At 46.6% G+C, this 16,480-nt stretch overlaps 1 protein-coding gene across 1 annotated transcript in view; it reads right to left on the bottom strand.

Moving 5' to 3' along the window:
* LOC102388249 (cell surface glycoprotein CD200 receptor 1-B-like) overlaps window positions 1-16,480 on the bottom strand; it is a 25,133-nt gene extending 8,653 nt beyond the window's left edge. Inside the window, exons 1-2 of the mRNA XM_014518272.2 lie at window positions 16,201-16,480; window positions 3,127-3,234 (exon numbers count right to left, since the gene is read on the bottom strand). Of these exons, the coding sequence (XP_014373758.2) occupies window positions 3,127-3,234; window positions 16,201-16,270 (178 nt within the window). The 5' untranslated portion in view covers window positions 16,271-16,480. The remainder of the gene's footprint in view (window positions 1-3,126; window positions 3,235-16,200) is intronic.

Here is a 16,480-nt window from a genome sequence, read left to right on the forward strand (position 1 = left end):
GATAATAGACAGTCCTGGTGGCATCCCAGAGCAGCCCCTGAGGAAGGATTTAATTCGGGATGCCTGAGGACTGACCAGATACTCGCTCAGCATGGAATGCTACGTAACATTGAACTGGCACACAGAGGACCAGTTCAAAATAGTCTTGATTTTCCCAGTGTTCTCAGAGGCTAGAAACTGAAATTATACATAAACTGGTATAAGTGATGAGAAACCAGTTCCAATCTGTAACACAACAGACATTCAAAATACTCAAGGTGGAATCAATCTAAAATATGTGGTTTTCTGTAAGCGGTGTAGGTTAGAATAGCAAACAGAACACGCATTTACCCTTTGTTGCAGGAGGGCGGGGGCAAATCCTAGGCCAGGTTCTGCCATTTTTGAACCATTTTTTATTTTTCCATTTGTGTGCGCCAAATGTCATATTGAATGTAATAGTTTGAATGTTTGTAATAGTTGCCCATTAGCCAGTTTAGAAAAAGACAAGATTCATCTCATCTAGGCCTTTGTTTTGGCCTACGTGCGGAAGGTCTGGGCTTTGCTCAAAGTCTTAACTCTAAAGATAAAGAATTTTATCTTTAGAGGCCTTTAACAAGATTAACATAAAACGACCCTTAAGCAAACATCCCACATCCCGAGAAATCAAACCCTAGATGCCTTTGAAAAGATTGGAAAGAAAGGAAATTCCCCAAAGGAATTAAATGATCAGCAAAAGAAACTGAACCCAGCAGAAATCTGTTAAGTAAGATCCGAGCCCAAATTTGGGAGTAGTGACAGGTTTGGGTAGGAGGGGCCCAAGACAGCAACTCACTCAATAAAAACTGTAACCTACTGTCACAATTTGGAAGTAACCTCACTTGCAGAACAACGAAGGAAGAATCGCAAGTGTAGGCCGGATCAGTCTGATCACCTGAACCACCCTCTCCGTGAACACGAATCTCTTAGTTCATGCTGAAGCCGCGGAGCGCCCGAAAGGGACTGAAGGAAGGGGACTTAGTCCTATCAGTATTGAGGCCAGCCCATTGAACCGTACTGCTGAAGTGAGCCCATTGAACTGTACTACTGAGACCAACCCATTAAATTGTACTACTGAGGAATGAAAGCATATTTAGGTGTTTGGCTTCTCGGAATTCTAGGATTGTAAGTATATTATGACAAATAATAGTATTGATTCAAATCTAACTTTGAGTTGTAATTGTAGTTGTTTTTGTAATATTAATTCTTATAGCATTGTTTGGGAAGGAAGTGCATTTGGAGCATTGTTTCTGATATATGTAGTTATTGGGTTCTTAATGTTTGTGGTATTTCTTAAAGCTAAGCAGTGTTATATGCGTAGCAAAGCATTTTAAAATAAAATTGTGTTGTATGAATTAAGTGCGTAATCATTGTGAAATCGTGCAATCAACTAAATACTCCCTCAGCCAGTGCATCAAACGAATCAGTAAGTTGTGTGGGATTTTCTCTATTACATAACCCATTAGAGACACCAAACTTCTGTTCTGTTTTAGGTATAAATTAGTTTCCTATCACTTATACCAGTAAGAGTGTACCTGGCTTTTGTCTTGTTACAGATATGAACCAGTTTCCAATTACTTAAACAGGTTTATGTGTAATTTCTGTCCCTTGCCCAGAGTTCACTGCACATAAACTGCTTTCAAAATGGCTGAAACTTGTTTAAGATAAACCTGTATGGATGTAGTATCAGATTTAATTGATTTAGGTTAAATTGGTTTGTTGAACATATATCCCAGATTCCCTCCAGATTCAAGATAACTCACAGTCCCCCAGCATCCCAGGATGCTTTGCACCTCCCTCACAACACCTCCCTCCCTCTTCCCCTCCCCACAGGGTGGGCAGGCTCGCCTTAGCCCAAGCTGTCTGCTCTAGCTAAGCAGGGAGCATGCTCTAGCACCCCCCAGCTTCGGCCTGGGCCACTTCAGGCATGTGGCTGCATTTTTGGAATGAAAAGTTTAATGTCTGTTCACTTACTTAGTGGTTCAATCTACGCAGCGGAGGATATAAGTCCAGAGCCTGTGCTAGCCAGCTAGTCTCTCCCTGGCAGCCACAGGGTGAAGAGCTCTGGGCAGCAGGGCTCTTTCATGGATGGCTGTCTTGTCTGTGGAACCCCAGTGAACCTTGCAGATCTGGCAAGGATACCCCAGGGCTGGAAGGTATGCAGACACATACAGGAAAGCAGCCCTCTGCCCCTTTTACATTGCGTTGCGTTGCGTTGCGTTATAGTTACGGTTGCGGTTACGGTTACAGTGGTAGTTTGGTTTGGGACTATAGGGGTGGTATACGGAGGTCCCATTGGCTTCCATGGGGCATGCAGTCGCCTTGAGCCCTCAAGCCATGAGCAACTATTGAACCCAGAGCCAGAGAGGCACCAGGGGTCCAGTGCTCAAGAGATGCATGACCACACATGGGCCAGGTACCAGGGGCCAGGTGCCCAGCACTCAAGTGGGGCACAGCCTTAGAGGGGACAGGGGCCTGGCAGACAGGAAACAGAGGCCCAGTGCCCGAAAGGGCCAAACCGGGGCTAGAGCCTCAAAGCCAGGTCGGATACAACGAGCCTGGGCCAGAAGGCCTAGCTGAGAGTAAAGGGGTGGAGAACAACATTAAGGTAGCACCCGTGAGGTTTGGGGCATGGTGTAAGGAGGGATTGGAGCCACACAATTAGCCCCTTAAGGCTTGAGGTGCCCTGTGGTGGCACTGCTATAAAACAAGGCCCAGCAAGGGGCCTGAGGATCAGTGAGGCCCAGCGAGGATCCTAGGGATTAATGGGGACCAGTAGGGTGCCAGAGAGTACTAGCAGGGGTTCTGTTGAACTGGGGCCACGTGAAGGCACCTGCAAGGCGTGGCAGAAAAGATAGAAGGGAGGACACCCTACAGGAAAGCAAGGCATGGTCGCAGAGCCACCAGTAGGTGTCATGGCCGCCCCTGGGACCCCGCCATGCTACATCTCCAGGGACCTGAGTAGCACTCTTGTTCCCATTTCTGCTACAACCATAAAACAGCATGTGATGCTGTAAAATGCTATGGTGCATGAAGAGCTGTATGTACCCTTGTTCTCAAGGCCCTAAAGACTCTGCCTACTAATAGCTATGAATTCAGGAATTACATTACCAGTAGTAATACTGTGTGTGCACCAGGTCTCTTGCTTCTTCTGGGGACTTGAATTGTTTTCTTCACTGAGCTGTGTCTTGGGTTCAGTAGAGCTGCTTGCCTGACAGCCTGTGTATAAAGAAAACTTTCAAACCAACTCATCACTAGATTGGAAGTAGAAGATTCTTTAGTCTGTTGGTTGCTAATAATCCATCTCTTCACAATCTGTTGTAGACAGTTAAAACATGCTTCATGCACAATAGTAGTGTTGTAATGCAGACATGAATTGGAAGGGGCTATGGCAGGGGGGGGGGGGAAACAATCCGCCAGACGAACATTGGCGGTCCGCAAGCTGAATCTGGCCCACCAATTGATTGCACACAGTCCACAGCTGCTCCTATGGTGCTCCACATGGGGCTAAGCCCTGCCTGCTCCTGCTCAGAGCAGCCTGGGCCACACTCCAGTCCTCACCTGCCCCATGTCAGCCAACATTGACACCCCAGCCCTGGCCCTGGCCCTGGCCCTGGCCCGAACCCTAACCAGCATGCACAGCTTCCCAGCAGGGTTTCTCCTGCTGCTGGTACTGCTGCAGCTGCACAGGTACTGTTTAGCTTCCCCAACCTCCACCAGCTCCTCCTCCTCCTGCACCACTCTGGGAAGCAGATAGCACAGAGAAGTAGTGGTAGCTGTCAAGGCATAGGCCGAATACCGCACACACAGCAGGTCAGGGGAAGCTGCAGCCAGCTGGCTCCTGCCCCGGTGCATGGGGCTCCAGCTCCCAGCTGCCTTCCAGCCACTTCACCTGCCCAGTGCAATGAGCAGCCACTTGAAGAAAGATGAGTAGGTGGAAGGTGGCCAGGACTGGGTCCAGGACCAGTGCTGGGCCTGGGGTGGTGCTGTGGGCAGGCGTATGGTGGGTATATGCAGAAGCATGTTGCAGGCTGCCCCGGGTGGGAGTGGGCGGGGCTTGGCCCCATGCAGAGTGCCACCGAGACAGCTGCAGGCCAGATTTGGGTGTGGACCACACCTACACTGTTAGTGATTCTTGTGGGCCATGAAGCAGAAGAATTGCTACTTAAATATTTTTATCCTTCTATCTGGGACAGGTCTCAGAAACAGCCAGTCTGTCATTTGGCCACTTCTCTAAAACTGGTGCTTCATGATACAGAACATCAGTTTTCATTAAAAAGGAAGGAAATCTGTTGTTGTTAAAGTTGCAATTAAAGCTTAAAACTATGGACTGAGGGCTAGCCCACACAGTGAAATGGTACAGCTAATATTACAGTATTGGAGTTAAACTGACATAAAGTCCACATAGGGGCATTGTGGCCCCTGACAAACATTACTTTTATTGCACGAGTAGTTAATTGGGAGATAAATTGTGATGTGTTACAAATGCAAAGTAATTATCATGTGAGGAAAATGGCCAACCAGCTACACAGATATTACTTGTTAAACGTGGAACATCTTTGTGGCTGGTTTGTATTGCTGATGAACTTGAATATGTGGCATGTTATGCATCACGTGATAAGTCATTTCTAGTTCCTCAGGCATGCTAAGAGACACCCCCAACTCACCCAACTCTAGTATGCAGCAGCAATATGTGTAGTAAACACAGTCCTAAGCTGTCAAACAGAGAGAGACTGGGCATGCTCTCTGCCTCCTTGTCCCTTCCAGCAAACTGGAGCTCTGCTCATTGCCTTCACAATTGCCCTGGGCACTCCCCCAGTGCTCAACAGTTTACAATATATTGAAGATAGTGACAGAAATAGTCTAATAGGAATAGATGACAACTGAGATAATATTTGTCTCATGGAATAAATAAGTGACGTGAAGCTTAGGCTTTAAAATTGTCTGGGAGTTTGGAAGAGGCCTGCTCTATTAATCTGAGTTCGGGTCTGTGAGAAGGTAAAAAATAGGCAAATTAACTGTGACAAATTCCATGCTGTTAAGATGTTGGGATGACCCCAGGCCCAAGCTTCTCCCTTCTGTTCTGCTGTGTATCTTCAGAGATAAACGAGATCTTCCTTTTGGGGTGACTCTTCACCCACTAGCCAACCTTAGTCACCCTCACCCCAGACCAAACCTTTGCAGCTCCAGCAGAAACTTTCCCTGCTGAAGAAGAGGAACGCCTGAAGCACCAAATGCTTTGTGATCACATTTGCCACAGACAGTCAGTAAGGCAAACAGGTAAGGGGTTTTATTCAAGAATATGTAAGACATACAGGCAAAAGAAACTAAAGATTGAGAGGCAGATGATAGAAAAATAAAAGGTCAAAAATACAAGATCTCAGCCAACAATTTCCCTGAAGGTAGCTTTTCTTGGCTCTCACCATGCCTGTTCGCAGACTCCCTCAGCTTGCCCCAGCAGAGCCCTCGATGGATTCCCCAAATTTGGGAGCATCTCATCTTTTTTACCAGCTTGGAAGCTGGGGCCAGAAAACATCCCTAGGGATTTCCCAAACTCCCCTCTGGTCTAAAGCACATGATCTGAGAACCTTCATTTGTTTCTCCTTCTTCTTTCTGGAGAGATTAATATTATGCAGACGAGCTTTCCCTCTCACGAGGTGGGACATGACTGAAGGTGTGTCTGCCCCTTTGTGTTGCTTCCTTTTCCAGACAAAACTTTTAGGCTAATTTAATTAGGCATTCTTTCGGTGCATACAAGGGACAAACATGACCTTCTCTGAATGGCTACTGCTCCTCATGGCAACCCTGTCTGGACTAGGCATTGGGTTTGTGTCTTGAGTGTGACAAGTCAGGTGGGGTAGGAGAGAACAATATGATCTAAGCCATGCTGTGGGGCATCCTCAGTGGCATCCTTTCCTCCTCTACAGCCACTCCATAAGCTGCCATTGCTTATCTTTTAGACAGTCCTCTGAGTGGCACCTTCCCACTAAAGCCTATGGACTTCCCTGGGTCTGTAAGCTTGCATCCCCCTATTCCTGTGCAGCTCCTGTTCCCCCAGAGTATGCCATGTCCTGCTTCTGCCAAAAACTGTGGTTCCAGCCCCTGGGTCTAGCTTATATGTGCCTCCACTCATCCCCTTCCTGGTCTGAGGCACTCCTACCCAGGATCTGCAGTTTTAGCCTAATTAGCAATCCTGCTGCTACCCTTCACTGCTTATAGGCTGTGGGCATGTTGATCTTCTGGTGGACAGGTTCACCGCGTGACAAAGAATGAGAACCTGTGGTTTTACATCTGCTATCTCACAGAATGAGTGTGGTGGGGGAAGGTTTGAAATATAATGGTCCTCTATGCTTTTTGGTAAGGCAAAATTGGTGAAGGGTCAGCATTTGCTCACAAGAACCTTCTCATTGCTTGCTCGCTTCATCTCTATACTAATAAAAAATTATAACTCACTATGTTAAGAAGTTGCAAAGGTTGCAAAGTCAGGCACTCAAATGTCAGGAAAAGCCAGTATTAAAGTTCTCTTGTTTGTCTGCACTGTGCTACAGTCTCTAATTATCCGATCACTTCCTCTTGTCTCCATGACCCCGTCTCCCAACCTTTTTCTTCCTATTACACTTGCTTATATCCTTCCTCTTCAGTGTGTGGCCCTATGCACAATCCAAACCCAGCAATAGATAAAGCAGTGGTTTTCAACCTTTGCAGAGTCAGGGTACTCCTGACAACTTCTTTGAATATGGTGGCATCCTTGTGAGAGAACTGATATTGTGCTCAGCTAACCTCAGTGGTTCTCAGCCAGGTGTTACTGCCTCCAGGTAAGACTGCCTCACATGCCTTGTGCACGGCCAAACTGGGAATGGCTATGGCATGTATGTGCATTTCCTGCATTAGGGTTCTGATAACCCTAAAGCAGGCAGGAGATCTGTCTAGGGCAGTGGCTCTTCCTGGTGCGACCCTGCAGTCTCTTGGACACAAGAACATGGAGGGGAGGTGGGTGCAGACCAGGAAGAACTGCAGCCTAAACTAGTTCTCCTGCCTGCTTTAGGGTTATCAGAGAATCTTAATTTAGGATTGTGCACATACTGCAGCCCTATACAAGAGGCAGTTTTACCTGGCCATCACCATCTACAGCATCCCTGAGCAGTTTTCACAGCACCCTGGGGTACCATGAAACCCCAAGGCACTCAGTGGAGAATCACTGAGATATTGTCATTCATTTCCTGATGGACTTTTCAACATCTACCCAACACAGTGTCTGAGTTTTCCAAACAGTAATATGATTTAAATTTCATAATAAAATGTATAAGGTTAAGTGTTATTATCATCCTTATTTTATGGATGGGGCACTGAGAGATTAAAAACCACAAATTCTTAGAAGGGCCATTTATTAATCAGTTGAAAACAGGATTATACTGGGCACATCTACATGAGACACTTAACAGCAAATTAGCATAGTTTATTGTGAAGTAAGCATGTGGGTCTACACGTGCACAAGCTTATTTCACAGTAAATCTCCTTGATCCTGAGTTAATTTGCTACCTGCAACATAGCATCATGTGTAGATGCGCCCACTGTGCAGTAGTTTACTGCACAGTAAATCTAGGTTAGAGTAAATGCATGTGGAGATGCGCCCACTGTCTTCTGCATTCTCATTCATGGCTCCCACTGGCTCCACCATCTGTTACTAGTGTTCAGCTTTTTGCCACTTGGAGCTCAGGGTCTCATATTTGATAGCCCAGTAAATGAGAAAATATATGGACATTGCCGTAAATGATATAAGTAGAAGCATAACAACGATAACACCCCTGTTCCCTGCCTATACTCACTATCCCCAGTGAGGAGTTAGCATCCAGCTCCAAGTAGAAATGGCATATATGGCAGATCCTGAATAGACTGAGAGTGGGTCTCAGAAATTGCACTTTTCTCAGGAAATCATGGGGCCTGTATGTGGATGGGTTTTCATGTGTGGGAAACTTGCTTGGCTGCAGCTGTGGCTTGTACTGTACCTATACCTTAAACAAGCAGAGGATTTCAGGCAACCCAGCACCTTTAACAAGCTGGAACTTAACCATATGTGCAAAATCTCCCTCCTCAGGCTCAATGTATATATCTGATAGGCAGTGTGGTTTCCTCAGCTTGGCCTCACAACCACCCTCCAAAATGCAGTTTAATTACCACAAAGTATTAGCAGCAACCCCCTAGGTCACCTTCTAAATGTTTATTCTGCTTCTGATATCTGAATGCAAGGAGAGAACCTTTTTGTACGTATGGTTTCTTTCCACTACACGTCTGCTTGGTGACATACAGATCAGTCTGAAGCCACATCACACATGAATGGAGACGAATAGCACATCCCTCATGATTAGTCTTGAGTATTACCAATTATGCTTTTGAACACAGGAAGCCTTTAAGGTCACTTAGTGATCTGGGGACAAGTTTTGGACATGTATACTTGTTTCTCCTGTTCACCACTGTCAAACTGCTCCAGATCTGTAGCCAAGTTGTCTTATTTTCAACAGGCCAAATCCTCTGCTGGTGTAAATGAGAGCAAATCCATTGATCTGAATAAAGTTTTTCTCTGTTACAAGAGTTTTCGCCCCTAAACTGGAAGCACCTCTGTGTAACAAGTTGATGGGTGTCTGCTCAGCTTTTAATGGAAAAATATTTCCAGCATATTGCCATCAGGTCTGGCACAAATTTCCTTATTTCTTTACCTGTATTAAATTGCCCATCTGGATGCACTTACCTTGTCTACATTCTTTTTTCTAGGCCTGTCTTCCAGCACACTGGGATGCATTGGCAGGTGCACGTGGACACCCAGAGCTTGGCAGTGCACCCCCTGCAAAAAGCGCTGCCGACACTGCTGGCAGTGCCTGTGGGCAGTTGCTGCTCTCCGCCCCGGCCCCTTGCCACCAACACCGCCAGCAGTGTCTGCAGGTGGTCCCCAAGCCACTGTTGATGCTGCCAGTGGCATCTGTGAGTGGTCATCGACCACTGGTCAGCACTTGCCACCTGCGCCCAACTACCAACAGCGCCATGGCTGCCTGCGGGAGCTCACCACTTGCCGCTGCCATGCTCCTGCCGTCGACAGTGCCACTGCCACCTGCGGGAGCTTGCCATGCCCCCACAGCCTCCAGGGGCATGTGGTGTTCATGCTGGGATGCAGTGCAGCATGGCTATAGCTGTTCTGCGGCTAAACAGAAGACTTCAGCCTCCAGACTATCAGTCTTCCCTTTCTCACCTGTGCTGGATTCTTTAGAGCAGAGGTACCAAACCTATGGCCTGCCGAGCCGTGTTGTCTGGCCCACAGGGCTCCTCAAGGGGCTAGGAATTCAGGAATGGGGTGAATGGGGATAGAGTCCACCATTGAAATTGGGAGTACAGAGCTACACAGGGGTGGCATGTTGATGGAGGGGGAAAGTAATGGCTACATTAACTAACTGGCTGCATTTTGATTGGCCAGTTAAGCCTTTCTTGTGATGACTCAGTTGTGCACCAGCTCCCTGCACTGCATGACCAGAACCTTCTTAGTAACTGGAACAGGAATATCCCTGTGCCCTGCATGGGGTGGTCAGGGAGGGGAATCACAAGGTGAGGGAGAGGCTTGAGAGTAACACTGTTTGCCTCCTGTTTTTGCAAACAAGAGTTTTCTTGATTGGGGGCTGAAATGGAATCAGAGTTGGTGATGACCAACCCCACCTCTGTTTCAAAGAGATCTAGCCCTTCTGCCTGCAATTGCAATAATATGAGATGTATCTCTAAGTTTTTTCCCTGGTCACTTGTGTTTCTCCCCGAGGGACTTGGGCAGCACCTCTGTTCTGGCCATACCCGTCCCACACAACAGTGGGGGTGTTGCCAGCCTTGGCCATTTTCAAGAGGCCTAAGCCAAGCTGAAAAAGTGTGGCTAAGCAAATGGTATCAAAACCTGAGTGACCGTAAAGAGTTAACCTTTGCAGTGTGACAACTAACTTGACAAGCAAAGTAAAGGAAACCATCAATGGGCTCCAGGGGTAGGTGGGGGTGCTTTAATCAGAGCGACTCCAAGAGCCGCTCTAATTAAATCCCCTGAGTGTCTTGTGTATCAGTGTCCCCACTCTTCAAAATGGCAGCAGGGGTGCTTTATCTAAAACTTGTTTGATGAGCACCCCCACTGACATTTTGAAGCACAGGAACTCTGATACAAGACACGGAGGCTGGCTGGAGCACGGTGATTACCACACTCCAGAAGACTCGATTAATTGAGTCTGCTCTGATGCTTTGTGATTACACTGTTGGAGCAGCCTCAACACTTGTATATAAGCACACTACATGTCTAACTAAATCAGTAATGAGATACAATTAAACAGAATATATTATATATTAAATATAATATAGTATATATAATTAAATATTAAATATATATATTCAACACCTATATTACACAATATATTAAATATATATTAACTATGCATTAAATAATAGAATTTATATATCTTGAAATAGGCAGTGGGGGGAGGGGCCATTACTCTCTATGTTAAGGAGCAATACACATTTTCCATAATCAAGGTGGGATCAGAAGAGGGCAAATTGAGGTACTGTGGGTCAGAATACAAGGGGGTTGGGGTGAAAGGGACTTGGTAGTGGGGGTCAATTATTGACTGCCACACCAGGAATGCTAGACCTGGAATTCTCTGGGCAGCTCTCAGAGGCATCACACTCAAAGGACATGGTTGTCATGGGTAAACTACCCCGATATCTGCTGGGAGGAGCAATCAGATAGATCCAAGGCAAAAAAGAGGCATACAGACTGTGGAAGGAGGGGGTAGCCACTAGGTCTGTGCCAAATTTCTCCCAGCATTTCATTTCGAAGCTGTTTCGATGCATTTTGAGCTCAAAACAGTGAAAATGAAATGAAATAAAAGTCTTCGAAGCAGCTTCAAAATGAAACAGAGGAACTCAAAACATTTTAAAAGTTTTGAAACGTTTCAAGTTTCAAAGCCGGGCTTACTGGCTTCAGCGCTGGTCCCAGCCAGCAGCACCCGGCTCCTCTCATTCGACAGATTGGATCCGGCTCCTGTCATCCTGCATGCAAATCAGAGGCGCACAGCCCCTGCAGCCCTCCCAGGGGTGCAGGCTAGCCCCTGATCTGCCTGCCAGATGAGAGGAGCCAGGTGTTGCCAGCTGGGACTGGCACCAGGAAGATCTCTGGGCAGATGGGGGACCCGCACCCCTGGGAGGAGTCTGGCACAGCCCCCTCAGCCCTCCCGGGGGTGCGAGTGAGCCCCCAATCTGCCTGCTGGATGAGAGGAGGTGGGTGTTGCCACCTGGGGCCAGTGGCAGCACCGATCTTCCCGGCACCGGTCCCAGGCAGCAACTGGCTCCTGTCATCCAGCAGGCAGATCTGGGGCACGCACCCCCAGAAGGACTCTGGCACAGCCCCCACAGCCCTCCCAGGGGTGCGGGCGAGCCCCCAATCTGCCCGCCTGCCGCATTTTATGATTCCCATTATACCCTATGGGCAAAACAGTGTCAAAACAGCAAAACAGTTTCAACGAAATGGAACGGTGATTTTGGAACGAAACAAAATTCAAAATGAAACACTGTTCCATTGAAACATCAAAATGGAAGTCAAAGTGGAACAATGCTGTTTTGTACAGCCCTAGTAGCCACCAAGGAGGAGTATACCTACTTGGCTCACACTTACAGGGAGGCAGTCAGAAAGGCCAAAGCAACAATGGAACTCAGATTGGCATCAAAACTTAAAGAAAGCAAAAAGTCCTTCTTCAGGTATATAGGGAGTAAAAAGAAGGCACACGGCAACATAGGAACCCTACAGGACAGACTAAGGCAAGTGGTGTCAGATAGGAGTGAGAAAACTGAGCTCTTCAATGAGTTTTTTGCACCTGTATTCTTGAACATGGATAAATACATATTTCCCATTTGGATTATAGACAAGCACAAGAGGAATACCAGCCCACCAACAGTTAGCGCCAGCCTAGTGAAGGGGCACTTGGAGGGGCTGGATGTGTTTAAGTCAGCAGGCCCAGAGGATCTTCATCCAAGGGTGCTGAGGCAATTAGCCAGTGTCATAGCAGAACCACTGGCAAGACTGTTTGAGCACTTGTGGTGCTCAGGACGGGTCCCAGATGATGGAAAAGGGCCCATGTGGTCCCTATTTTCAAGAATGGGAGGAAGGAGGATCCGGATAACTATAGGCTGGTTAATCTCACCTCTATCCTTGGGAAAACCTTTGAAAAAATTATTAAGGAACACATTTGTGGGAGTCCAGCAGGAAAAATAATAATGAAGAGCAATCAGCATGGATGCACAGCAGGTAGATCCTGCCTGACTAACCTTGTTTCTATTTACAACCAGGTCACAAAATGGTTAGATGCAAGAGTTGAGGTAGATGTCATTTACTTGGATTTTAAAAAGGCCTTCTATATGGTGTCTCATCCCATTCTCATAAACTAAGTGGCTGTGATGTAGATGATTACATGGTCAGGTGGGTGGCAGATTGGCTTATGGGCCTCACCCAAACAGTGGTGGTGGATGGGTTGATATCAACCTGGAAAGATGTGAGCAGTGGGGTCCCCCAAGGGTTGGACCAGTGCTGTTCAATATCTTCATCAGTGACTTGGATGAGGGCATGGAAAGCACTCTGTCCAAATTTGCAGATGACACCCAATTATGGGGCAAAGTAAACACACAGTTGGGCAGGGAATGGATTAAGGCAGATTTGGCCAGGTTGGGAAAGTGGGCAGAACAAAATAGGATGCAGTTTAACAAAGATAAGTGCAAAGTGCTGCACCTAGGGAGAAGGCATTACAAACACACATACAGATTGGGAGATGACCTTCTAGAAAGCACAGCAGCAGAAAGCCAACCTTTTCAGCAAGTGTGTCACAAGGTAAGACTTGTCACCGCCCTGAGTGCCACTCCAGCCCCCTTCTCCTGTCTGATTTGCTGCTCTGCTTTCTGCTCCCTGTCTTCTGCTTCCTGCCACACTAACACTGTCTGAAGACCTTTACCACAAACTTTGAACTATACAAGGCAAAGCTTGTGTCTCCGTCTTTTGCACAACACCAAGCACAGTGACAGTGCACAGGAAACAATTGGACATCAACGAATGTAGATGTTTCTATATTTTGCCCTCCTCCATTTTTCTGACGTGAATCTATTCTTTCTTTGGGCAGCTGAGGTGTACAGGAAGTGAGAAGTTGCTCCACATCCAAGCCCACCCAGAGTGCAGATTGCTGTCCCGCTATCTTGCTAGCTTCGTTGGTAAATCTCACCATCCATCATTGATCCTATTGCTATTACACTTGGCATGGCACTTACATTACATGCCTCAACTTCCAATGTGTTTAATTTTCTGCGAACACTCTATTTATGTCTTAAAATGTGCTGTTGATCACCCATCCAAAAATTAAACTAATTTGCTAACTTTGGGAAAAAAATTCTATTCATTTACAGATTTGGCCCTGCACATAAAGCACTTAGTGACTGTGTTCTTACTATTTCTACTTCAAAATATTTTGTTCATTCATTTTTCAGTTTTACAGGCATGGAGATTTTCATCAGACAAACATTTAAAATATCACATTTAAATCTGTACCTCTTCTGTCCTCACGAAGTACTGCATAGGTGTGGCAGGAAGGTGCTTCAAGCAGGCCAGTGATTGTTTCCCTTCTACTGAAGGAATCCTCAAATATGAATGTGAATTACACCAGAGCAAGCTAAAAAGAGCTTTAGCTGCTTACTAAGAGCAGATACAGGAGCATCTTGTATTATCCCTCATGTGCTGAATGAATATTTAGTTCTACTTCCTCAAAGTAAAGGAGTAGCATTAATTTAGTTCTGATTGCTTATGTTGAAGTCTCACCACCTCCTAAGATGCACACATAGAGGACTGTGTATGTCTGACTAGATACAGTGCACTGAATCACTACTGAAAGACACATGCACTTCATATAAGCTAGAGAGCAGAGCTACGGTTGCTGTAATAATATTTTTGTTTTTTGGGGAAGTCACTATTACAGACCCACCACCAGATTAAAAGTTGGGTCACCTACTGCATAGTTTTTCAACCTGCGGTACATGTACCCCTGGGGGTATGCAAGACACAGGCAGGGGGTATGTGGGTACCCCAACACTCTCTCTCTCAACCTCTTTTCCTCTCTCCCTTGCCTCTTCCTCCTCCCAAAACTATGCCAAGAAATTGGAATTAAAAAACTTGGAATAAATTCCCCAATAATAATTTGGCATGCCACACTATGGCACTGGGTTCAGCCCTCCTAGCTTTGGCTAACATCACCTCTAGCCCAGGTACATACTTGAGTTGTGCACCCCTGGTGTAAAAGGTGGCAACCCTACCCACACCAGATCAGATATCTGTCATATCACGACCTTATAAACACAGCCCTTCTTCCAACACATTAGTCTGTAAATATAAAATCCCTGAGAAAGCTGAGTGTTGGGGTACTTATTAAAATTTTCAGCAGTTAGGGGGTACTTGCTACTTAAAAGGTTGAGAAACACTGACCTACTGCACAGGACAGGTGAAGACACCACAGTGGTTAAAAAATGACCCATACCCTGCATCTAAGCTAGTGTTTCCACTGTTAATACTAGTGGAGCTGTGCTGGTGACAGTAGAAATGCTAAGACAAGTGCTAAGGGAAATGAGGCTGGCTGAGCCTGTGCAGGGCACAATTTTAAAATGTCCTTGTTTAATATTTGCTCACTCACTCTCTTGCTCTCTCTCTCACTTGGTGCCCACAATTAAGCCCCTTCACTCTAGGCTTCCTATAATGTTGCCAAACCCCAGGGACAGAAGTCTCTGGGATGCTGGACCTGCTGGGCCCACTAAGGTGGTGGGTTCTGAGGGAGAGAAGCCCACAGCAACCCCCTGTCCTCACCCATCCACACTGGGGACAGCAGAGTCTGGTGAGCATGGTACTCAGGAGCAGGGCTGGAGAGAAAGTTTCCATCCAAAGGAAAAATGTTTTTATTTGCAGCTAAAAACATTTGGTTAGGAAGGGCCTTTGTTTTGTTATACTGTGAGGGTTGTTTGTTTGGTTGGTTTTTAACACAAAATCAAGCTTTTTCTGCAGAAATCTGATCTTTTATATCCGTTTTCCTAAAAATCTTTCATGAAAAATCCCATCCTATTCTGACCACCTCTATTCATGAGCCCTGCGCCATGATTGTCATGAGCTCACCCCATGTGACCTCGTGTGACTAGGTAGACCATGTCACCAAATATCCCTTTGGATCAATTAGTCCATCTGCAAAAAGGGGGAAGAGGGGCCTGAATGGTATTGAGGTTGAATTAAATCCTCCTGCAAAGTGTTCTGAAATCCTCTGATAAGCAGTGCTAGAGAAGCAAGACCCATCTTTTGAAGCCTGTAGATTTTGGCTAGTTTGGTGCATTGGACGTGTGGCCCCACTGCCACTACTTGTACTTAGCACTGGCAAGTGGTGTTCAGGGCTTCCTCTTGTCAGTATTATGAGAGTTCCTGTGTCAATGTCCAGGGCCAAGGACACAGGCTGTACACTCAGATGTAAGCTGGGCTGGTGGAGTGGATACAGCTGTTGTTAAGGTGAGCCTTAACCCACAACTCTAAAACTTTGGACCCGCAGCCTGAGCTGGCCCCTGCTCTCAGTGCAGAAGCCATTGCAGATGAGAGGCGAGGCAGCTCCCTTTGGCTTTCAGAATAAAACCCCAGGAACTGTTCTCTGTCCCTTTGTGGGATCTCTCCCCTGTGCCCAGGATAAAAACAGACCTCAGCCATCCCCCATGGGAGCTACCACCAACCTTCAGCATAAAGCCCTGAACATAATTCCTGGCTAAAACTCCAAGTTCACAGGCCCTTTCATCTGGGCACTCTATAGCCTGTTAAATAAACCCGGATGGAAAGAAAGTCGAGACATGAGGGAAGAGCCCTCACCTCTGCCATCTGACAGTATTGTGAACCATGGATCAATCAAGGTCACTAAGCAGATGCCTTTAGATCACAGGCCTGTGATCATCACAAACAGCAGCAGGGGAATGAGAGCAGGGCAAAGATGCTGGTGCTGAGCTACAGAATCTGCAGTGTCCTTTACTGAAAACCACAATGAGAGGGACAGCAGCGATGGGAAGAACCATCCTCTGGTTCCCTACCCCTCCCAGCAGCACAGCCCCCAGAGCAGTCAGACTCACCCGGTAGCACTGCAGACCTGGCGATGATGAGCAGGAGGAAGGCAAAATGCCTCTTCCCAACTGAACGCATGGCAGCTCTTGCTTGTACAGCTCACACAGCTCTCTCACACAATCCAGCCTGCCAGGAACCCACAGGGCATAAGGGCTGTTGTGAGAGTCAATGCATTAAATGCTGCAAGATGTTTAGACACCAAAGTAAGGGGATATTTGATTACCACAGATAGACAGCTCACCAGCTTGCTGGTGACAGCAGCCAGCCACAAGTCTGACCTGCTGACAG

The sequence above is a fragment of the Alligator sinensis genome, unplaced genomic scaffold (genome assembly GCF_000455745.1).
Source record: "Alligator sinensis unplaced genomic scaffold, ASM45574v1 scaffold343_1, whole genome shotgun sequence".
In the NCBI taxonomy this organism is placed as follows: domain Eukaryota; kingdom Metazoa; phylum Chordata; order Crocodylia; family Alligatoridae; genus Alligator; species Alligator sinensis.